This window comes from Pristiophorus japonicus, chromosome 5, assembly GCF_044704955.1.
Source record: "Pristiophorus japonicus isolate sPriJap1 chromosome 5, sPriJap1.hap1, whole genome shotgun sequence".
Taxonomy (NCBI): Eukaryota; Metazoa; Chordata; class Chondrichthyes; family Pristiophoridae; genus Pristiophorus; species Pristiophorus japonicus.
In genome coordinates this window covers 48023103-48045435 of record NC_091981.1, presented here as the reverse complement: position 1 = coordinate 48045435, position 22333 = coordinate 48023103, and the positions used below count along the sequence as shown (strand labels likewise).

The 22333-nt window shown below is 46.1% G+C and overlaps 1 protein-coding gene and 1 long non-coding RNA gene across 2 annotated transcripts in view; one reads left to right on the top strand and one right to left on the bottom strand.

Annotated features, from left to right (window-relative positions):
* The window catches only part of LOC139264329 (uncharacterized), a 58852-nt gene extending 48384 nt beyond the window's left edge, over positions 1-10468 (top strand). Inside the window, exons 3-4 of the long non-coding RNA XR_011593323.1 lie at positions 1260-1371; positions 9236-10468. This is a non-coding gene — a long non-coding RNA (uncharacterized lncRNA). The remainder of the gene's footprint in view (positions 1-1259; positions 1372-9235) is intronic.
* The window catches only part of LOC139264327 (putative tyrosine carboxypeptidase MATCAP2), a 66991-nt gene continuing 45919 nt past the window's right edge, over positions 1262-22333 (bottom strand). Inside the window, exons 5-7 of the mRNA XM_070880612.1 lie at positions 20221-20526; positions 6770-6867; positions 1262-4843 (exon numbers count right to left, since the gene is read on the bottom strand). Of these exons, the coding sequence (XP_070736713.1) occupies positions 4685-4843; positions 6770-6867; positions 20221-20526 (563 nt within the window). The 3' untranslated portion in view covers positions 1262-4684. The remainder of the gene's footprint in view (positions 4844-6769; positions 6868-20220; positions 20527-22333) is intronic.

Sequence of the window (22333 nt, the reverse complement as noted above, 5' to 3'; positions counted from 1 at the left end):
TCGCTTGTCGGCCGCTGCGTCTCCCAGCCAGTCCTTCGTGACAAAACTCTGCTGGACCCGCTCAATGAAATCGTCCCAGTCCTCACCAACACAGTACTGTTCATCTGTGCTGCCGGTGGCCATTCTCGTGGGTCGTTGATTCCCGTTTCTCGTCGCCAATGTAAAGTCCTTACACAATACCACAAATCCACACGAGGCACATTCTATGGACAAGGTCACTCCATGACCTGAACCTTTATTCACAGGACCAAGAAGTGATGACCCTGCTTGGGACCTCCCTTTATATACCTGGATGACCAGGTGAGGAGTGTCTCCCACAAGTTCACCCCCTGTGATCAAGGTGTGCATTTCTTACGTATATACAGTATTGCAGTGTTGTTACATAAAGGTTACATACATGACAGACCTGAAACGTTAACTCTGTTTCTCGCTCCACATGTGCTGCCAGACCTGCTGAGTATTTCCAGCATTTTCTGTTTTTAGTTGAAGAGGTTATATTGGTTAAACACAGCAAGGCTAATCTCCAGTACTGTGGCATCCGACCAAAGGACCTCGAGAATTCAGCAGCTAATAAAATCCTGTGGCGAACCCTCACGAGGACTGCCTGCCAGACCTTCGAAGAAAGCTGACGTCAATGCCTACGGGACACTAGAGATAGACGACATCAGGTGGCAGTACTGTCAGCATCAGGCACATCGAACTTCCCTTGTCCTACGTGCAAGACACTGTGCATCCAGAATTGGCCTATACAGCCACTTGAAGACACATGCCATTGATGATTAGCACATCAACGTCTTTGTTGGATACAACAGACTACCAAGAAGCATTGGAGAGAATGTGTGCTCATCTGGTCATATCTTTACTGTATTTTACATCAAAAGCAATTAATGCAAATGATGGTGACATTACCATTAAAGAAGGATTCTGTTAAATGCCTCATTAGAAAGTGTTACTTTTTATTTACAATGACATTGAAAAAAATAATTTGTTACTCATTTATCTCATCAGCTGCTGAACTATTGCAATTGCTTGGTATGAAGAATTCATTGGTTGTTAACTTGTGCTGTGAACACAATTTAATTATACCACAAACCAATGGTTCTTTAATCTAACTGATTATAATATTGTGTTACTGTAACAAAGGTTTATTTAATTCAACCTATTATAGTTTCCCAATGAATCAAGTTTGCCATTCACTGAAACAGGAAAAGATCACATCACTGCACTTTACATTTCAATAATTTATTTTTTTTCCCCAGTGGTACAGTTCGTACTTGGTGGCTGAAAATGCTCAGTATTCATTGAACAAACAGACAACTGACTGCAAATACTTTGACTCCATCGTGAGTACAAAACTGCAAGTACAAAGAGGTGGGTTCTTGGAGAGAAAAAGTTAACAGAATTCATCAACAACAAATCACATGCAAATCTTTTGTGAATCTACCACCACAATAACATATGTGACATCATCTAGACCCAACAAGGGACATACACCAAGTTTTGACAGTTAGAGTCCCCCCTCCCCCTACCCACAACCCATCCATTAGTTCTGCTAGTTACAGAATATTTAATTTAGCACACAAGTCCACATTAACACCAATGGTTGTGGAACTGTTAAAAGTGTAACAAGACTGATGAAAACTGAAATACTCCTCAAAAAATGGTTCACTAATACATTCCTATGAATACCCCACAAGTCTACTCCTAGAGATAGAGACAGCCCAGTATCTTTTGGATAATACATTTAGTTGGAGCTTTCAACACCTATGGTTTAGACACATAAACAAAATGACTCCAGACCAGAATGATCTGTCGCGTTTTGAAAAAAATAAGCCAGTTCTGCCCATTCTCCAGTTCACAAGGATGATTATCAGAGTTAGACCAACATCCAGAAGACCCGGGTCTGCTGTATCTCAAAAAACCCCCAAGTATTTAATGCAGCATTTCCCAGCAATCTGAGAACCTTGTCGACTACCAAGTTTAAAAAAAAAACTTTTAACAATGAACAAATGAAATGTTCTTCAAACTAGCAACATTAACAAAACAGGAAACCTATGGAAATTACACCCGACATAATTTTGAATCAAATTGAGAAGGTTTTCATTGAGAATTGAAACAAGACATAATACAGATATATAATGGGGATACAGAACTAAGTAGGGGAAGTGAGAGGGACTATAGTTCCCCAAAAGCCAACACAGACCTGTCCATTAATCCCGTCACTGCTAATCCAACCAATTATGTAAATGGTGGGGAGGGGAAGGTAGAAAGAGGACATTATATGGATTGAGGATGCCCCTTCAAAAAATAATTCTTCCAAAGTATGTGGACCCTCTTTGGCACCACCCCACCCCCCCCCTCCCCCGATCCACTGGGAGGTGGGGGGGGGGGGGCGGTGGGGAGAGGATTAGAGCAATGAGTATCCCAAAGGTTGGAAGAAGTCATTAATGAAAATTTGAATGTAAAACAAAACATGGATAAACCTATCCATTGATTCTGCTAAAGCTGCAGTGGTGCGAGAGGGTATGAGCCACACTTGCCCAAATCCGTAACGGAATCTGTTGCATCTGGAGTAAAAGGAGACTGTTTCGATCTGGCCTTGGATCCATGTATGTCAACTATAGAGGGCAATGTCTTCTGGAAAGAATTCTCAAAAAAGGCATGAATCCCTCGTAGGTGTTTAACTGATAGAAAAAATATAATTCTTTCTGCATGTAGAAAAGACAAATCTTAAGAGTTCTACTCATGGCAAAGACTTGACTTGCAGCCCAGTTTAGATTCCTAACTCTTTTCAAGCCACCCTGGTCAGAGGCACAGATAACAATAGAAGTAAGCTCGGAGAAAGAGCCAAGGCTTACTTTGGTTGGTTGATGGATAAGATGCGTTCCTGGGATTGGTTGCATTCCTTGCCATAGTCCTGCCCTTCAATGGCCAGCTGTGAGGATGGGAATTCGATGTGAAACTCCTTCTTGTCCAGGATAGCAGGATTGGATTTTCAGTATAGAGTGAACCAACACGATTGGAATGCCAGTTGTGATTGGATTTATTTACAAAGGGTGGGATCCACAATCATATTTTGCTGGACTGACTAGACAAAGATACCAGCAACTCCACTGCATATACAACCATTCCTCATTACAACAATGTAGCACTGGCATTCACTAACAAGATCCTTAAATAATGCACAGACCAGACCAGGAATGTAACTGCAATTTCAGTACGTATTGATATTCATTTGTGCTCAGCACGGTGCGAAGTAAATGATGAGCGTGGACTGAGATTCAGCCATCAATTGTTAGCAGTAACAGACCATGTAGAAACTCCTGAAGGTTGAATATTCTCTCTTTCGTTTCTTCTCTTGAACCATCCACAAAAGATAGCAAGTCCTTACTTGGGTCAAAATGAGCCATTCCTGCTCTTGAAAAATAGCATTCTAGTATACTTCAGCTTATTTAAGGCTAGATTCTCCACCCATTGACCATTAGATATAGAGAGTTTCTTTCCACTTATGCGGGAGAACAAAACTAGGTGCTATAAATATGATAGTCACTAATAAATATGGAATTCAGGAGAAACTTCTCCATTCAGAGAGTGGTTGGAATGTAGAACTTGTTTCCACAATGAGTAGTTGAGGCAAATAGCATAAATGCATTTAAGGGGAAGCTAGATAAATACATGCAGAAAGGAATAGAAGGATATGTTGATAGGGTTAGATGAGGATGCTCGTGTGGTGCATAAACACCAGCATGGACCAGTTGGGCCAAATGGCCTGTTTCCATCCTGTACATTCTATGTAATGACTAAATGGAAGGCAGATCTAGCAATACTGTTTTGTTCCGTGTCCTGGATGGCAGTCTAACATCATTGCAAGTCTTCCTGAGGGCCAGAGAAGAGACATCAATTTGGAGAACAGAGGGAAATTGACAAGTTAATTACATTTTTAACAGTTCCAGGGCTTTACATGATTAACCGATGTGAAATGACGCAAGTACACAGAGATTATCAACGTGACAGTTTTAACGTGTAGGATTTTTGTTGCAGTTTTTCTCCATTACGAGTCGTTCATTTCTCTAGCAGAAATTCTGTGTAAGGTTGATGTTTTTAATTAGCGCAAGCTGCTGGATTTATCACGCCTGCAGGAGAACACAACCTCCTCGTGGAGGTAAGTTGTTGCATCATATCACAGCCAGAGGTGAAATGCTATATGTGTTAAGTAATGCTATAAATATTCAGGCACACTTAATACCATGCTGACAACCACAGCTGTGATTATTGTTTTGGTCTGTTACTTCAGGTAGAATCCTTCGCGTATCTTGCATTCTTTGCTGCACAAATAAATATGTTTTTCAGGCAATTCTTTTTCTTCAAGTTTTTTTTTGTTTTTCTGGGAGTTTTTTTATAAAATTTATTCAGTTGTCATCTCAATGCCATAAACATAATAAAATATATTTATGTAATCTTCTATTCTTGGGACTTTAAACCTCAATTAGAAATTACCTGCTGCCTTTAAGTGATTTATTAACTACCTTTAAGTGATTTATTAACTACAAACAGTGAACATCGCCAAGTACAAATTGCCTGTTAAACATGTTTCCAACTATGAATAATAGTTTAGCTTCTATAAATGTGGCAATAGCTTGGAGATCTCAGTAACTGGGTCAATCTACAGAGGTCATAATTCCTTTCAAACCAAAACCTGTAGTTCACAGTCTGTCAACCCATTCACTTCCATAATCTTGTCCAATTGCTCCAGATACCGAGCCTGATCTTGCATGAAGTGAGGTATTTGTGCATTCTGCAATATGGCAATAACCTTTAGCCGGTCTACATCTTCATAAGATACCTGAAGGAAAAAGAGGGAATGGAAACACAATTCAGCTTCGCTTTAAATACTCGTAGTAAGCATTCATTTATTTTTCAGTGGGTCAAGGGGGTTGCATCAAATGAATTCTCCAGGATAAGGCTCAGTGTTAAATTACCAATCATAAGTATGGTCAGTCTTAATTTTTCAGTTTAGTTCAGCCTAGACCTTTTTAATATAAAGAAATAAGCCATCATCCAGATAGGAAAATCGCTGGTAGTTTAAGAGATGGCAACTTATTACAAGGTAAGTGGAATGGAATGCCAAATGTCCTGCACTTCTGCGGCAATAATTTCCTTGATGAAAGCACTCTCGACTGTCCCAAGAAAATCATTCCTTTAAATGTTATGAATATCCCTGAACCTTAATGCACCTTTGGAGGGGGGAGGTAGAAACTTTGCAGAACCTTTCCATGGGAGATTGGCACAAACTGTAGAATCAGGGAATCCTGGCTCAAGCTTAAAAGTAGGAAGGTGCCAAGTCAGCTTTGATTTAACTACTTTAGAGAGGGTTGTGAACGTGTGGACCAGACTGTCCAGGGAGACAGTGGAGGCATATCGTGCGGAGAAATTTAAGGAAGAAGCGGATAGATAGTTGAGAGAATGGGTGATTCAGGGGGGACTCGTTTATGGAACTGACCCGATGGCAGTCTTTTCTGATCCTGCACTTGTTATATTCCTATTGAAGATAAATAGATTGGGTAAAGTCCATTATATTTGTACCTGCTGTTTGAAAGGAGGGGGACTGATGGGCTAAATGGCCTTTTCTCATCCCATGCATTCTCATGTTTTGAGAGTCTCAGGCTCATATGCCCAATTTGCAGGGTGAAAATGGACAGAAACATAAGCGCACCTTGAGATCTTTGATGGGGTCAAATATTTATTTACCAAGTATTCTAGTGTCACTAAATACAATACTGTAACCAGCCATTTTTTCCTCTGGTGAATTTTGGAGATAAAAAAACTTTCCACATTGGGCACCAAAGCGTCAGAATGAAGCACTTCCAAGTGAGGTGTAGAGAATAAAGCTCCTACCCTGCCCCAACAATGTACCTCAGCCACAATGTGAGACCGCCTTGACTGACCAGGGTGACATTTTTCCATTCAACTATCTTGGGGCCTCTACAAGTGAGACTGCCAAATATGCACAGTTTTGTGTTGTGGCCCTATGGGCCCCTAGGAACTGGACTGGGTTTGCTTAAACTGGTTTCATGGAAGGCATTCACAGCCGTTAGACAGAGAGCTTTTATATGTCGTGTACTTACAAGCTTTCCAATTTGGGCACCTTGTTCTATTTTCAGCATCCGACTGAAATGCTAAATGCTAAATTTGACGCTTGGAAATTTGACACTTGGACACATGACTTGGAACAAATAGTGGAATGGGGTAATGTCTGCCGGTTTCCCATTGCACTCTTGTGGGGCCGGCTGTAGTCAGAATTAATAAAAATACTAAATTTCTGAATAAAATCTAAAATGGTAATTTGTTATGTTCATAACCCTAGTCTTCAGTTTAGTTTAATACCTCCAGTTTTCTTTTGAAGGGCAAGTTAGAAAATAAAACATAACGTCATGGTGAGTCTGACAATTTACACTGTCCTTCAGTTCTGAACAAGGCAATTTAAAACCAATCCAGAAGGATGGGTTTGGAGGCCGTTAATTTTTACAGTCCTAATTTATATTCTTGCTATTTTGTGAATCTGAGCTCGGCAATGATTGAGCTGATGGAGGTTAAAGCTCAGGGAACATGTGAGGCTGGGGACTAGGTTGGCCTCGCCAGTGTAAGGTTGTCCATTACTTAGTTGACCTATTCACAGTTACATCTGTAACCACTGAGAATTTGCACAAAAGTATTATCAACACTCTTTGGAACTGCACAAAAGGAAAATCAGACTGTCAATTCGACTGACCTTCCCCAAAGCCGTTAAAAGCTGGAAGTCGATGTTATCTCTGTGTCTCAGAATTTTAAGGATGCCATCAAGATAGACTTGGTCTTTACTAAAACAACCTAAATGAGATAAATCAGATATGTTTACCAAGTAATTTCTCGATCACCCAGAATAATTTTCATGGTGTATTCTCACATCAAGCTTGAGGGTTGAAGGAGAATAAGGAAGGGAGGGCGGTGGGAGGGGGAGAAGAGACAAAAGGGAGGGGAGGAAAGAAAAGAAGGAAACGGGAGAATCGAGGGGGGAAGAAAAGGGCAAAGAATGAGGGGAGGCAAGGAGCATGGAAGAGCACCTTTCACTACCTCAGGATGTCGCAAAACGTTTTACAGCCAATGAAATACTTTTGAAGTGTAGTCACTGTTGTAATGTAGGGGTAATTCGGCAGCCAATTTCCATACATAACTACGAAAGAGAGGTTCTCATGGAGACATAGAAAGACATTGTTCATATTCGATGGAGTTCAGACACAGATAGAAATGTAGAGCGAGAGAGAGTTTAGACACAGAAGCAGAAAGAAGCACAGACACATAAGGGAGAGGGGGAAAAGTGACAAAGATATAGTCATGGTGATAGACACAGAACTATAGAGAAAGAGGAAGCACATGCAGGGTTGGAAAGAAATAATTTGCATTTCTATAGCATTGTTAATGTCCCAAGGACATCCTAAAAGCCTTTTACAGTTGATGAATTATTTTTGAAGGTTACGTAGGCAAATGAGGCAGTCAATTTGCACACAGCAAAGTCTCACTAACAGCAATGATATGAAAGACCTGTTCATCTATTTTGGTGTTGTTGATTGAGAGATAAATGTTACCCAGGAAATCTGGAGAACTCCCCTGCTGTTCTTTAAATAGTGCCAGCATCCCATTTCATCCAAAATGCAGTACCTCTACAGTGCAGCACTAAAGTGTCAGCCGAGAGAATGTGCCGAGGTCCTGAATGGTACCCAATTCAACACTTGAAACCACAAATACACACAAGAATGGATATATATATATATATACACACACATACACATTTATTGGCTTTGGATTGGCTTGCCACATGAGTGGGACCACTCATAAAGGGGAGGGTTGTTAAATGCGAGAAAATACTCAATTTGCTTTCGAGCTTCAATATTTTGCTCCAACAAAATTAGATGTTGTTTTACAAAGCTATCTTGTGATATGCATCAGCTGTGGCTCAGTTGGTAGCCTCTGAGTCAGGACGTTGTTGGTTCAAGTCCCACTCCAGAGAGTTGAGCACAAAATCTAAACTGACACTTCAGTGCAGTACTTAGTGCACTGACAGCTGCGCTGTTGGAGATACCATTTTTCAGATCAGACATTAAACCAAGGCCCTGCCTACCCTCAGGTGGACGTAAACGATCCCACAGCATTTAAAAAAAAAAAAGGGGAGTTTACTCAGTGTCCTGGCCAATATTTATCCCTCAACTAACATCACCAAACAGATGTCATTATATCACTTGCTGTGCGCAAATTAGCTGCTGTGTTCATCCATTACAACAGTGAATACACTTCAAAAGTAATTAAATGGTTGTAAAGCACTTTGGGAAGTCCCGAGGTTGTGAAAGGTGCTATATAAATGCAAGTTTTTTTCTTTCTTTTTAGATCAACATATTACATAGTATTTACAGCAGAGAAACAGCCCATTCAGTCCAACACATCTGTGCCAGTGTTTAACCTCTACACAAGCCTCCTCCTACCCTTTCTCATGAGGAGAGACTGGATCAACTGGGCCTTTATACACTGGAATTTAGAAGGATGAGAGGGGAGCTCATAGAAATATATAAGATTCTGACGGGACTGGACAGGTTAAACGCGGGAAGAATGTTCCCGGTGTTGGGGAAGTCCAGAACCAGGGGACACAATCTTAGGATAAGGGGTAGGTCATTTAGGACTGAGATGAGGAGAAACTTCTTCACTCAGAGAGTTGTTAACCTGTGGAATTCCCTACCGCAGAGAGTTGTTGATGCCAGTTCATTGGATATATTCAAGAGGGAGTTAGATATGGCCCTTACAGCTAAAGGTATCAAGGGGTATGGAGAGAAAGCAGGAAAGGGGTACTGAGGTGAATGATCAGCCATGATCTTATTGAATGGTGGTGCAGGCTCAAAGGGCCGAATGGCCTATTCCTGCATCTATTTTCTATGTTTCTATGTAACCCCATCAGCATATCCTTCTATTCCTGTCTCCCTCATGTTTATCTAGCTTCCCGTGAATGTATCTATGGTATTCATTTCAACTACTCCTTGTGGTAGCGATTTCCACATTCTAACCACTCTGAGTAAAGAAGTTTCCATTAATTCTCTATTGAATTGATTAGTGACTATTTTAGATTTATGGCTCCTAGTTTTGGTCTCCCCCACACAATTTTCCTGCTTGCATCTTCATAACTCACTTATTTCCCTTCTTTCCTCCAATGTAGGACTAGACTGATCAGCTGGAAGTATTCACAAGAAGCTAAACTGATCAGTTTATTAAAAGCAAACTGTTCCCGTCATACAGCTGACCAAGTGCTTTCTTGATCCAAGAATGTCTCTGTAATCTAAACCATACCTGATGGTATTCAAGCAATGTGAGCCATAGAACTGCCGACCTCACTCATTTATATAACTCGTACTTCAGCTCTCGCAACAGTAAACTCTCAGCACAGCAACATCTACATTTGAATTTCTTACCATCTGAACTTACATTTATCGTGCCTAAAGGTACTCTTTTACACAACAAAACTCAACCGTAAGTCATTGCGTATGAAGTTACAGTTGTCTACACAAGTGATGATTCTTATCTGGTGTTAAAGCATTTACCTCAATTTGCATCTAATGCATGTGGTTGAAACAAATTATTTTGGGCCCCTCATTGAGTACACCTGCTAAGCTCCCAGTGTAACTTAGTATATTCACTTGCAAAGCTCCCACTGTCTCTGATTTGTCATGCTACTTGTCTCACACACAATAATGGATGAGCAGAAATTTTCTCCAATTAAATATTGGGAAGAGTGAAGCCATAATTTTTGGTCCCCACCACAAACTTCATTCCCTAGCGATTGATTCCATTCCTCTCCCTGTCCACTGAGGCTGAACCTGACTGTTCGTAGCCTCGGCGTCCCATTTGACCCTAAGCTGAGCTTCCTCTCCCTTCCACCTCCTAACATTGCCTATCTCTGTCCCTGCCTCAGCTCCTCGGCTGCTGAAACTCTCATCCATGCCTTTGTTACCTCTAAATTCGACAATTCCAATGCTTTCCTGGCCGGCCTCCCACCTTGCATCCTCCGTAAACTTGAGCTCATCTGAAACTCTGCTGACTCTATCCTGACTTGCACCATGTCCTGTTTACCCATAGCCATTTTTCCCTCTAAGGTGCGCAACTACGCACACATCCCTGAGCTCACGCGCACTTCAAATTAAATGCGCAGAGAACTGGACTGCCGGACAGCTGAACGGGCCTAATACACAATGGCCTGGAATGCAGAGTCATGTGCGAGTCTTGCGATCTCAAAGCCAAACCCAATTGGAAATTAACAAGAGTTGGGGCAGCTGCCACATGATAAGGGAGTGGGTGAGAAGTTGGTGGTCTCCTCTACACTGGGGAGACCAAGCGTAGATTGGGTGACCGCTTTGCGGAGCACCTCCGTTCAGTCCGCAAGTGTGACCCTGAGCTTCCTGTCACTTTAATTCTCCACTGCATTCCCACTCTGACCTCGGTCTCCTACACTGTTCCAACGAAGCTCAAGGAACAGCACCTCATCTTTCATTTAGGCACTTTACAGCCTTCTGGACTCAACATAGAGTTCAAAAATTTCAGAGTGTAACCACTGCCAAGCTTTGGCTTCCTCCTACCGCCCCCCAACTTCCCTCAGAGCCTGTTTCTTTCTCTCTTTTTTCGCCTTGTCGCTAATGGCATTTGGTCATAATCCCACCATCCACACCCTATCTTGACTAATGTTTTTCTAACTCCTGGCATTACTATTTGAATTTGGGCCATCATCCCTTTTGTGTCTCTAATCTCTCCTGTCTTCCAACCTATCACAGACCTTCCCTTTTGTTCTTTCTTCCCTTCCCCCTTTCAGTGCTTGTTAAGAATCTGTGTTTTTCAAACACTCTCCAGTTCTGACGATGGGTCATCGACCCGAAACATTAACTCTGCTTTCTCTCCACAGATGCTGCCTGACCTGCTGAGATTTCCAGCATTTACTGTTTTTATTCCAGCATCCGTAGTATTTTGCTTTTGTTTTGTTGAGAGGTTGGTTGTGTCAGCCTCTGGGAAGTTCCATTTGCTGTAGAGGAGGCGCACTCAGCCAGTTGCCATGGTGATGAGGGCAGCATATCCCGCCTTCTCCTTTGGCATCATGGTTCCGGGGCCTGTGTTACTGAAACTCTGCAGTCCCCACGGGACAAATCAGAACGGGGCCATTCCTTACCTGAGCGGAGCTAGCTCAGTGCAGTCAGCCTGAGGCTGAACAAAGCTTTAAAAATCAGTGGGAGAATTCGGTAGATAACCATGTGTACCTAATATTATTAAACCAGCTACAGATGAGTGAGTCGCCGAGTTTTACCTGCAACAGGTGAGTAAGATAGTAGTTTGTTTTGTCAAATGGCAGTGACATGTTTTAGGAGAGGAAATGAAAAACGAGTTTGTGCGAATTTTGAGCTGTATGTTAATCCGCTTTTTAAAATAAAATGATCCTACTGCAGATGGGTTTGCAAGATCAGGCTTTCAATCATTAGGTGAAGCAGGGATGCATTTTTAGCAAAAGAAAGAAGAGTGATTAACACAAGTTTAACTTACTTTCATTTGATACTTTTACTAAATCCAATATTGGATCAGGGATGGATTTATGGTTTTAGTCTTGTTGCTGATGAAAGTTAATAAAACCCTAAACATAAAAAGTGGGGATAATTGGAGCTTAATTTTGAAAATCAGAATTCTGCATCAAGTTTATAGTTTTTAGAAATGTTGAGGCACCTCACTTTCTACTGGCCAACCTAATTAGCACATCTGTCTGCTGAAGATTTCAAACTACCTGGGGGCAACAAAGATGGCCTTTGTCAGAAACAAAAATGATCATTTAAAAAAAAAATTTGCAAAATTGTTTAAATCCAGAAAAAAAAAAATACAGGAAAGTGATTTTAATTTTACTGTAAATAAATTTTCAGAATGGGCATGTAAATGACATGATTTTCAATTTAGTTAAATGTGAGGTGGTGCATTTTTGTAAGGAGACTATCTACTCCTTGGAAATTAAGAAATTAAATGGGGTAGAGGTGCGAAGGGATTTAGGGGTATAGGCCTCAAATTTCCCCAACCACTTTTTCTGACTCCCTCGCCCGAGGTGCGCTGCTTTGGTCTGCCTCCAAGTGCGCCAAAAATCTTCCTCACAATTCTGGCCACTCCTCAGCCTCCCCTCGGTGGTGGCATAGCGTGGCCCAGTGGATTGGGGGTGGAGCCAGGTCCTGGCACTGTAAACCGTGCCGGGACCTCTGCGCATGCGCGCTAGAGTCTGGGCGCATGTGCAGTAGCTCCTGGCAGGCCGAATCTGTGAGTGCGCGCTGCAGGCTTGTGTGGGAGGGGCCCGAAGCATGCCGTCCCTAGCCCTGGCCGAATAGGCTCCCTCATCAGCGGCCCGCTGCGTTCCCTAAGGTAGGACTTCTATTTTTTATTTGTTATTTACTGATTGATTGATTGCTTATTACTTTTTGTGCTTGATGCAAATGTACTGCTTTGTTTAGTGCTTCGTGCTTTAAATGTACTTATGCTTCTTTAATGTTGTTGTGAAGATGTTTAGTGCTTTGCTTCCCCCTCCTATCTCTGGCTGCCTGCGCTAATTTCTCAAGTCACCGCAAGGTTTTTCTGAACGTACAAGAGTGCCCACTTATGCTGGCCTAAGTTAGTTTGGAGTAACTTTTAGCTGGCTAAACTTGCTTAAATGGCCAAAACAGGCGTAAGTGGCTGATAACGCCCCCTTTTGGAAAAAAAAACTAAACTTAAAAAAAAAACTAACTCACTTACACTGGTGCAAATTAAATGGCCAGAATTGCAACTAAAAAGATACTGTAGAAAGATCAAGTTGCTCCAAAAAAATAGAGCAACTCCTGGGGAAATTTGGGCCCAATGATTCACAAATCATTTAAAGTAGCAACGCAGGTTAAAACAGCCACAAAAGTGCAAATAAAGCACTGTGGTTCATTTCCAGAGCAATACAATTCAAAAGCAGAGAAGTTATGTTAAACTTGTATAGAACCTTGTCTGATTGTCTCATGATTTGAGAAGTGGGGTGGCAATATGGCATTACTGTATATATGTGCAGCGGCAGGTCAGAGTGCAAAGGTAAGAGTTTGGTAAGTGGGAGAGTTCGGGCAAGTGGGAGCGGGAGGTGTTGCTTTGTCTTGTTTTCCCCACCAGTGCTGACTCCCCGACCTGGGAGGAAAAGAAAACTGAGTGTAACGTCACAAGCAAGAGGTTCGGGGACGTCGGAGCGGCCTATAAAGGCCAGCTGGTGCAGCTGCAGCTAGGAGAGAAGGCAAAAAAGTAGAAAGAAATCGAAAGGTGACATCACAGCCAAGGGGGTAAGTGATTGGTGAGTAGTTTTTTCTTTTTCTTTTCCAGTAAGTAACCTTTAGCATTATTGTTGCCAAATTAAGTTAATCTATGGGTTAAGTCATGGCAGGAGAGCTCGGACACGTGTTATGCTCCTCTTGTACTATGTGGGAAGTCAGGCGCTTCCAGTGTCCCTGACAACTACATATGCGGGAAGTGTATCCGGCTGCAGCTCCTGACAGACCGCATTGTGGCACTGGAGCTGCGGGTGGATTCACTCTGGAGCATGCGTGACACTGAGGATGTCGTGAATAGCATGTTTAGTGAGTTGGTCTTACTGCAGGTAAAGGTTACACAGCCAGGTAGGGGATGGGTGACCAACAGGAAGAGCAGTGGAAGGAAAGTAGTGCAGGGGTCCCCTGTGGTCACCCCCCTGCAAAACAGATACACCTCTTTGGGTACTGTTGAGGGGGATGACTCATCACGGGAGGGCAGCAGCAGCCAAGTCCATGGCACCATGGGTCGCTCTGCTGCATAGGAGGGCAGGAAAAAGAGTGAGAGAGCTATAGTGATAGGGGATTCAATTGTAAGGGGAATAGATAGACGTTTCTGCGGCCGCAACCGAGACTCCAGGATGGTATGTTGCCTCCCTGATGCAAGGGTTAAGGATGTCTCGGAGGGTGCAGGACATTTTGAAGGGGGAGGGTAAACAGCCAGTTGTCGTGGTGCATACAGATACCAACGATATAGGTAAAAAAACAGGATGAGGTCCTACAAGATTAATTTAGGGAGCTAGGAGCTAAATTTTAAAAGTAGGACCTCAAAAGTAGTAATCTCAGGATTGCTACCAGTGCCACGTGCTAGTCAGAGTAGGAATCGCAGGATAGCTCAGATGAATACGTTGCTTGAGGAGTGATGCAGAAGGGAGGGATTCAAATTCCTGGGACATTGGAACCGGTTCTGGGGGATGTGGGACCAGTACAAACCGGACGGTCTGCACCTGGGCAGAACTGGAACCAATGTCCGAGGGGGAGTGTTTGCTAGTGCTATTGGGGAGGGGTTAAACTAATATGGCAGGGGGATGGGAACCTATGCAGGGAGACAGAGGGAAGTAGAAAGGGGGCAGAAACAAAAGATAGAAAGAAGAAAAGTAAAAGTGGAGGGCAGAGAAATCCAAGGCAAAAAGAAAAAAGGGCCACATTACAACAAAATCCTAAAAGGGGCAAAGCGTGTTAAAAAGACAAGCCTGAAGGCTCTGTGCCTCAATGCGAGGAGTATTCGGAATAAGGTGCACGAATTAACTGCACAGATAGCAGTTAACGGATATGATGTAATTGTCAACACGGAGACATGGCTCCAGGGTGACCAAGGCTGGGAACTCAACATCCAGGGTTATTCAACATTTAGGAAGGATAGACAGAAAGGAAAAGGAGGTGGGGTGGCGTAGCTGGTGTACACCTGAAAACAGCGCGAGGGAGACCGAAGGAACTCATAATCGTTCAAGGCCACTCCGGTGAACCCCGTAACGTGCGGTTATAAGGCAGCAGAGGCCTGAGGTGTGTCAGCCCCAAAATTTTAATTGTGGCCATACTTTCAGCTGCCTTGGCCCCAAGTTCTGGAATTCCCACCCGAAACCTCTTCACCTCACTACCTTTCTCTCCTCCTTTAAGACACTCCTTAAAAACTACCTCTGACCAAGAGTTTGCTCCCCTGTCCTATTAGCTCATGAGGCTTGATGTCAAATTTTATTTGATCGCTCTAATGAAGAGCCTTGTGATATTTTACTACTTTAGAGGCGCTTTATAAATGCAAGTAGTTGTTTATTTGCCTGCTAAGCTCCCATTGTGACTTAGTTTATTCTCCTTTTAAACATCGTGAAGCTTTTGCTTTGGGTTTAGTTAAAATGGGCCCAAGTTTCGGGACGCGCCGGACCTGGATGCCCATTTTTCGCGCCACAAAATGCGCCGAAAAAAACCTCACCTATTCTCCGGCTCCCTGCAGCTGGGCGCGGCGCAGCATGAGCTGTGGGGGGTGGAACCAGGTCCCTACGTTGAAAACAGTGCCAGGACCTCTGCACATGCGCGCTACAGTGGGCGCGCATGTGCAGGAGCTCCAGGCGCCCAAAACTGTGGGAGGGGCCCGAAGCACGCAGCCCCTAGCCCTGGCCAAATGGCCTCACTGGGGCTGCGTGGATAAGGCTCACCTCCCATGCCCAGCTTCCTCTCTACCCGAATTGACTCGCGACCCCCCCGCCCTGGACCGGACACGACACCCGCACCCGAACTCCCGCCCCTCCCCCCCCCGACCTGACCTTCCGCGACACCCCTCCCTTGACGACTCTCCCCGGACCTCCGCGACTCCCCCCTCTGCGACTCTTTTCCCCCCCCCCACCTCGACTCTTTCTCCCCCCCCTCGACTCTTTCTCCCCCCCCCGACTCTTTCCCCCCCCCCCTCGACTCTTCCCCCCCCCCCTCGACCTCCGTGACTCCTCCCTCTCGCCTCCTCCCCACCCCCTCCTCCTCTCTCTACCTTCCCCCCTCTCCCCACCCCCTCCTCCTCTCTCTCCCTTCCCCCCTCTCCTCTCCCCACCCCTGTCCCCTGTTCCCCCCACCTCCTCCTCTCTCTCCCTTCCCCCCTCCTCCTCTCTCTCCCTTCCTCCCTCTCCTCTCCCCACCCCTGTCCCCTGTTCCCCCCACCTCCTCCTCTCTCTCTCCCTTCCCCCCTCTCCCCACCCCCTCCTCCTCTCTCTACCTTCCCCCCTCTCCCCACCCCCTCCTCCTCTCTCTCCCTTCCCCCCTCTCCTCTCCCCACCCCTGTCCCCTGTTCCCCCCACCTCCTCCTCTCTCTCTCCCTTCCCCCCTCTCCCCACCCCCTCCTCCTCTCTCTCCCCCTTCCCCCCTCTCCCCACCCCCTCCTCCTCTCTCTCCCTTCCCCCCCCTCCCTCCCTCTCCTCTCCCTCCCCCCCTCCTCCCTCTCCCTACCCCTGTCCCCTGTTCCCTCCACCCCCCCCCCCACGTCCCGTCCCGTCCCCTCCCCTCCCCTCCCCGTCTCCCACACCCCCCCTCCTCCACTCACCTCCTCCCCTCCTCTCCTCCCCCACTCCCCCACCTCCTCCTCCTCCCCGAACCCCCTCCCCTCTCCCCACCTCCTCCCCTAACCCCCCCTCCACCTCCTCCCACCCCCACTCCGTCAGTCTCCTCCCTCGCCCCCCTCCTCCCCTAACCCCTCCACTGCTCCACTCCTCCTCCTCCACTCCTCCTCCACTCCCCCACCTCCTCCTCCTCTCCTAACCCCTCCCCCACCTCCTCCTCCTCCTCCCCTAACCCCTCCCCCTCCCCTAACCCCTCCCCCTCCCCTAACCCCTCCCCCACCTCCTCCCCTAACCCCCCCTCCACCTCCTCCCACCCCCACTCCGTCAGTCTCCTCCCTCACCCCTCCTCCCCCCACCTCTCCTCCTCCCCTCTCCCTCCCTTCCCCCCCTCCACTCCCCCTCTCTCCCTTCCCCCCCCTCTCCCTTCCCCCCCCTCTCCTCTCCCTCCCCCTCCCCTCCCCCTCCCCTCCCTCTCCCCTCCCCTCCTCAACCCCCTCCCTCCTCACCCCCCCTCACCCTCACCCCTCCCCCTCCCCCACCCCTCCCTCTCTCACCTCCCCCACCCCCCTCCCTCTCTCCCCCTCACCCCTCCCCCACCCCACCCCTCCCCTCACCCCCTCCCCCACCCACCCCCTCCCTCCCTCATCTCCCCCACACACCCCCCTCTCTCTCTCCCACACCCCCCTCTCTCTCTCCCACACCCCCCTCTCTCTCTCCCACACCCCCTCTCTCTCTCCCAACCCCCCTCCTCCCCCCTCCCCCCTCCTCCCCCCTCCCTCTCCCACACCCCCCTCCCTCTCTCCCACACCCCCTCCCTCTCTCCCACGCCCCCCTCCCTCTCTCCCAGTCCCCCCTCCCTCCTCTCCCACTCCCCCCTCCCTCTCTCCCACATCCCCCTCCCTCTCTCCCACATCCCCCCCCTCCCTCTCTCCCCCCTCCCCCCCTCTCTCTCTCTCACTCCCCCTCCTCCCCCCCTCCCCCTTCTCTCTCTCCCACCCCCTCCTCCCCCCCACTCCCCCCCTCCCCCCCACTCCCCCCTCCCTCTCCGCCCACTCCCCCTCCCTCTCTCCCACTCCCCCCTCCCTCTCTCCCACTCCCCCCTCCCTCTCTCTCTCCCACTCCCCCCTCCCTCTCTCCCACATCCCCCTCCTCCCCCGCTCTCTCTCTCTCTCCAACACCCCCCCTCCTCCCCCCGCTCTCTCTCTCTCTCCAACACCCCCCCTCCTCTCTCCCACACCCCCTCCCCCCCCCTCTCTCTCTCACTCCCCTCCTCCCCCCCTCCCCCTTCTCTCTCCCCCACACCCCCCTCACCCCCCTCCTCCCCCTCTTCCTCCCCCCTCTCTCTTCCCCCTCCTCCCCCCTCTCTCTCTCCCCCCCTCCCCCCTCTCTCTCTCCCCCCTCTCTCTCTCCCCCCCCCTCTCTCTCTCTCTCTCTCTCTCCCCCCTCCTCCCCCCCTCTCTCTCTCTCTCCCCCCCCTCTCTCTCTCTCCCCTCCCCCCTCCTCCCCCTCTCTCTCTCTCTCCCCCCCCTCTCTCTCTCTCCCCCCTCCTCCCCCCCTCTCTCTCTCTCTCCCCCCCCTCTCTCTCTCTCCCCCCTCCTCCCCCCCTCTCTCTCTCTCTCCCCCCCCTCTCTCTCTCTCCCCCCTCCTCCCCCCCTCTCTCTCTCTCTCCCACACCCCCCTCCTCCCCCCCCTCTCTCTCTCTCTCTCTCCCACACCCCCTCTCTCTCTCCCACACCCCTCTCTCCCACACCTCCCATCTCCCCCCCTCTCTCCCACCCCCCATCTCCCCCCAATCTCCCCCCCCCTCTCTCCCACCCCCCAATCTCCCCCCCTCCTCTCTCCCACCCCCCAATCTCCCCCCCTCCTCTTCCCCCCTCGCTGTCAAACACAGACACTGACAGAGAGATAGAGACACACTGGGGGGGTGGGGGGGTGGTCCCAGCACACTGTTGGAGGACTCCCGGTGCTGCAGTCGGTAAGTAGAAAATTTTTTATTTATTGATTTTTTAAATTTTTTTTTGATTGATTTATTGATGTATTTATCGTTTATTATTGATGATGGTTCTTTATTTGTAAAACTGAAGTGTTTAATGTTTGTAAACTTCCCTTTAAACCCCCCCCCCCCCTCCCCACGCCTGATTTGTAACCTACGCCTGATTTTCTACGTGTAGACAAGGTTTTTCTGAGCGTACAAAAATCTACACTTACTCCATTCTAAGTTAGTTTGGAGTAAGTTGTCACTGCCTAAACTTTCAAAACGGGCATAAGTGGCCTGACACGCTCCCTTTTGAAAAAAAAATCTGTTCCAAACTGAAACTGTTCTAACTGACTAGAACTGGAGCAAACTAAATGCCGAGAATTGCAATTTCTAAGATACTCCATTCTAAACCAGTTGCTCCAAAAAAACAGGAGCATCTCAGGCCGAAACTTGGCCCCAATGTAGTAGTTAAAGTGACAACATTGTAAAATCATCTAAAGAAAAATCCACCAGTTAAAAATGCAGGGGATATTGGAGATATCTAGGTGCAGGAGAAAAGAAAGAACTGAAAATGACTAATTCCCTCCCATCTAACAGAACAGTGGGTAACTGAGCCATGCAGACTAGGAATGTCCCGGGCTTGATCTGCTACCCCTCCTCACTCACAAGCAGTGCTATAAAGACACTCATGGAGCCCTTCTCGCCTCCTTTTAATGAAATATATAAATAAAAAAATTTTATTGTAAAAACTGAGGCACGTAGGCTCTTTAAAAGCGGTTACCAACTGACCCGCTTCCCGAGAATGGATTAATCACATGTCCCCTGTCCCATCTCGTTAAAACCAGAAGTGAGCAGGTTGGGGTCGGGCTGATCTTAGCCGGGGCTGTGCCAGCGGCAGGGGTATTAAAATTATCCTCAGTGCTTGGGGTTAAGGAGGGGACAATTCTGCTGAGGTTCCTGCCTGGATTTGCTATCGATGTGTGTGACTGTTGGGACCAGGGAAGCTGGGGCTGGGCCGTGAATTGGCCACAGACTGTGTGCGATGGCTAACATGGCTGCTGAAACATTACTGCTTCACCAAATGCAGGGAGTTAAAAATAATCTTCAAAAAGCTAGTTGATCTTTATTATTTTTTCTCCCTTCTCCTCTTCTGAAGGCAATGATCTTTTGCTGAGGTCCAGTTCTACATGCATTGGCAGCCTCCTGGCATCTTGCTCAATTGGTAATAAGCATTGGCACTCTATTCAATCTCCAGTAGCATCAGAGCTGAGCTCCACGCTAGCCTCCGTGACATTCAGACGTGTGCGCCAAAGGTCACTGGATAGCACAGGAGCAAGAACCCGAACTGATTTCCCTCCTCTCGGTCAAGGGTCACAGAGAAAAATTATGTCAATATTATTGCCCCCAGCTGAGATCAACAAACTTCAGCACAGACCAAGGATCGAACTTGGGACCTTCCTGGTCTGTACGGTTCAACTGCTCACTGGAGGGACTTGCTGTTCCATTGGAGAAGATAATCTTAATTATTTACAATGCATTTAAGGGCCAGCTAGATAGGTACATGAGGGAAAAAGGAATAGAAGGATATGCTGATGGGGTGAGATAAAGTAGGGTGAGAGGAGGCTCGTGTGGAGCATAAACCAGTTGAGACTAATGACTTGTTACTGTATTTTAATTTCTATGTAATTATCTGTATTGGGTAATAGTCATCCAATGTCACTGCTACAAAACTCTGAAGATTGTACTCCATGGATATGATCGCTAGCCGTGTATTGTAGTCTGTTTCATTGAAGCAAGTTTTTACCTGGCTGGGATGTGTCAGTCTGACCACGTTTGGCTCGTACACAGTAATCCCACCGAGTGTTTGGGTTTTCCACAAATTTCCCAATATCCAGAAAGAGCTCACTGAACGACATATGACTGGCCTGGTAGACCGTGTAGTAGAGCAAAGCTGCTCTCCAGAGGAAGGGGTCCTTGCGGAACAACACACTGTGAATACTGGCTAGTCCCTCTTCGGTTGGGTTGATTGGTTTAAGCCCGTGTTTTTTACGACCATTCCAGTTACACCAGGGCTGTAGATTGTTGTTTAAACCTCGAAGGTAATGGGTACCTGCACAAAGAATTCACTATCAGTTCCATAAACTCGCTATAAAATACTCAGCCAAAAAGATAAATTTTATCCATCCTCAGACCCAAGTGATGCCAGCACTGGAGACACACAACTAGATAGTTCGCCTTCATTTTTTCTGATTAAACTAAACCAATGTGTTTTTACTCCCACCGTTGGATCGTATTTATTCACACTGTTTTTAAGCCAAGGTTTGCCTGGATTTCCACTTATTACTGACAGTGGGATAAGATCTCTGCCAATGCCCCTTGTGGTTAGACACTGAGAGGCAGAAAGAAGTCAGTCCCATCTAATTACAGGGCAGTTGTTAAGGGACTTAAAACTGGCCTTAAAAATGCATTTATGTAGCACCTTATCACGTCTCAGAAATGTCCCAAAGTGCTTAATGTACAAGCAATTATTTTGCAATATTACAGCACCTATTTTACCTGCAGTAAAATCCCACAAACAACAATGAAATGAATGACCAGCTAATCTATTTTTGATGCGTTTACTTGAAGACATTGTGAATGTTTAAAAATGTATAGAGACATTGAAGTTGAGAACATGGAAATTGTATAGGGACAGTATAAGCTAACAAAGAATTCATGGATGAATAGCCATGACATCTCAGACTCGAGACTGCGAAATGTTACAACACTAACACATATTGAAACAAAACCCACAGCTTGCAGAAAAACCTCAAGGTCTTATTAAATCATGTTATTAACCTGAAACATTAACAGAAGGTCTTTGTTTAAAATCAGACCATACTTAGGTCGGCTTATGAGTGGACAAAGGGAAAGAGGGATCAAAAGAGATAGGCTGAACAAAGATGTCACTCTAGCCCTATCTTGTTATCTTTTGCCGAAAATGTATAACCGTCGTCCCTTTACAATGTAACGTCACTTTGTCCGAAGGAAGTGGGTGCGTTCTATCAGAGCTGCATTCCTTCTGTCTGATAAGGTCCCCGATCGGGATTTGCTTTTTAAATAAAAGCTTGCTTTGTTTAAAGCACAAACGGTATTCGTTTCAGTAATTTTGCTGAACCAGATTGAGGTAAAAGAATCCAGAAATCAACATTTGGTGTCAGAAGTGGGATCTCAACGGACGACTGCCGAAAACTTGCGAATTAAGAGCCAGACTAGCCTTGGACGAGACGAGGGGAAAGTGGCCACTGGAGTGAGTATGATTTCAATACTGCTCCAGTTTCCCCCGGTTTCAAAAGTCTGAGGAAAGTTTAGCCACTCGCTGGTTCTCAGGTAGTGTCTGAACGAGATCCAGGATAATCTGGTGAATACCTTTCAAACTTAGAATAGGGATAGAAATAGGGAAATTGCGCGGTGACGCAAACCAGGCGGCGACTTGGAAAGATAGGTTAGAAGTAGATCCGTGCGGCGACATGGAAAGTAGGGATAGTTAGAGCTAGATAGGGATAGATGATCAATCATGGATCCAAAAATTAATAGGAAAGAAAAGAGACTCTTGTGAACGTTTGTTTTAAATGAGAAATGCTTGTGTGATTTTTACTGTGTAAAAAAAAAGCCGGGGAGTTGTGGTTTGTTTTAGCTCCACCCACTTTTTCAAACAAAATGAAAGTTTTTTTTAAAACCCTTCGTAGTGTTGTCCTGTATGTGGGAAGTTTAAGAGTGTGAACCTTATTGAATTACGTATATTCGGATGATAAGTTACGGAGCCAGGAAATGCACAAAGGATAGGTTTGTTGAGTAAAAAAAAAAAAGAAAAAAATATATGGTCCCGGTGGTTTAAAAAAAAAAAGGATTTGACATGCTCACTTACTTGTCGAAAG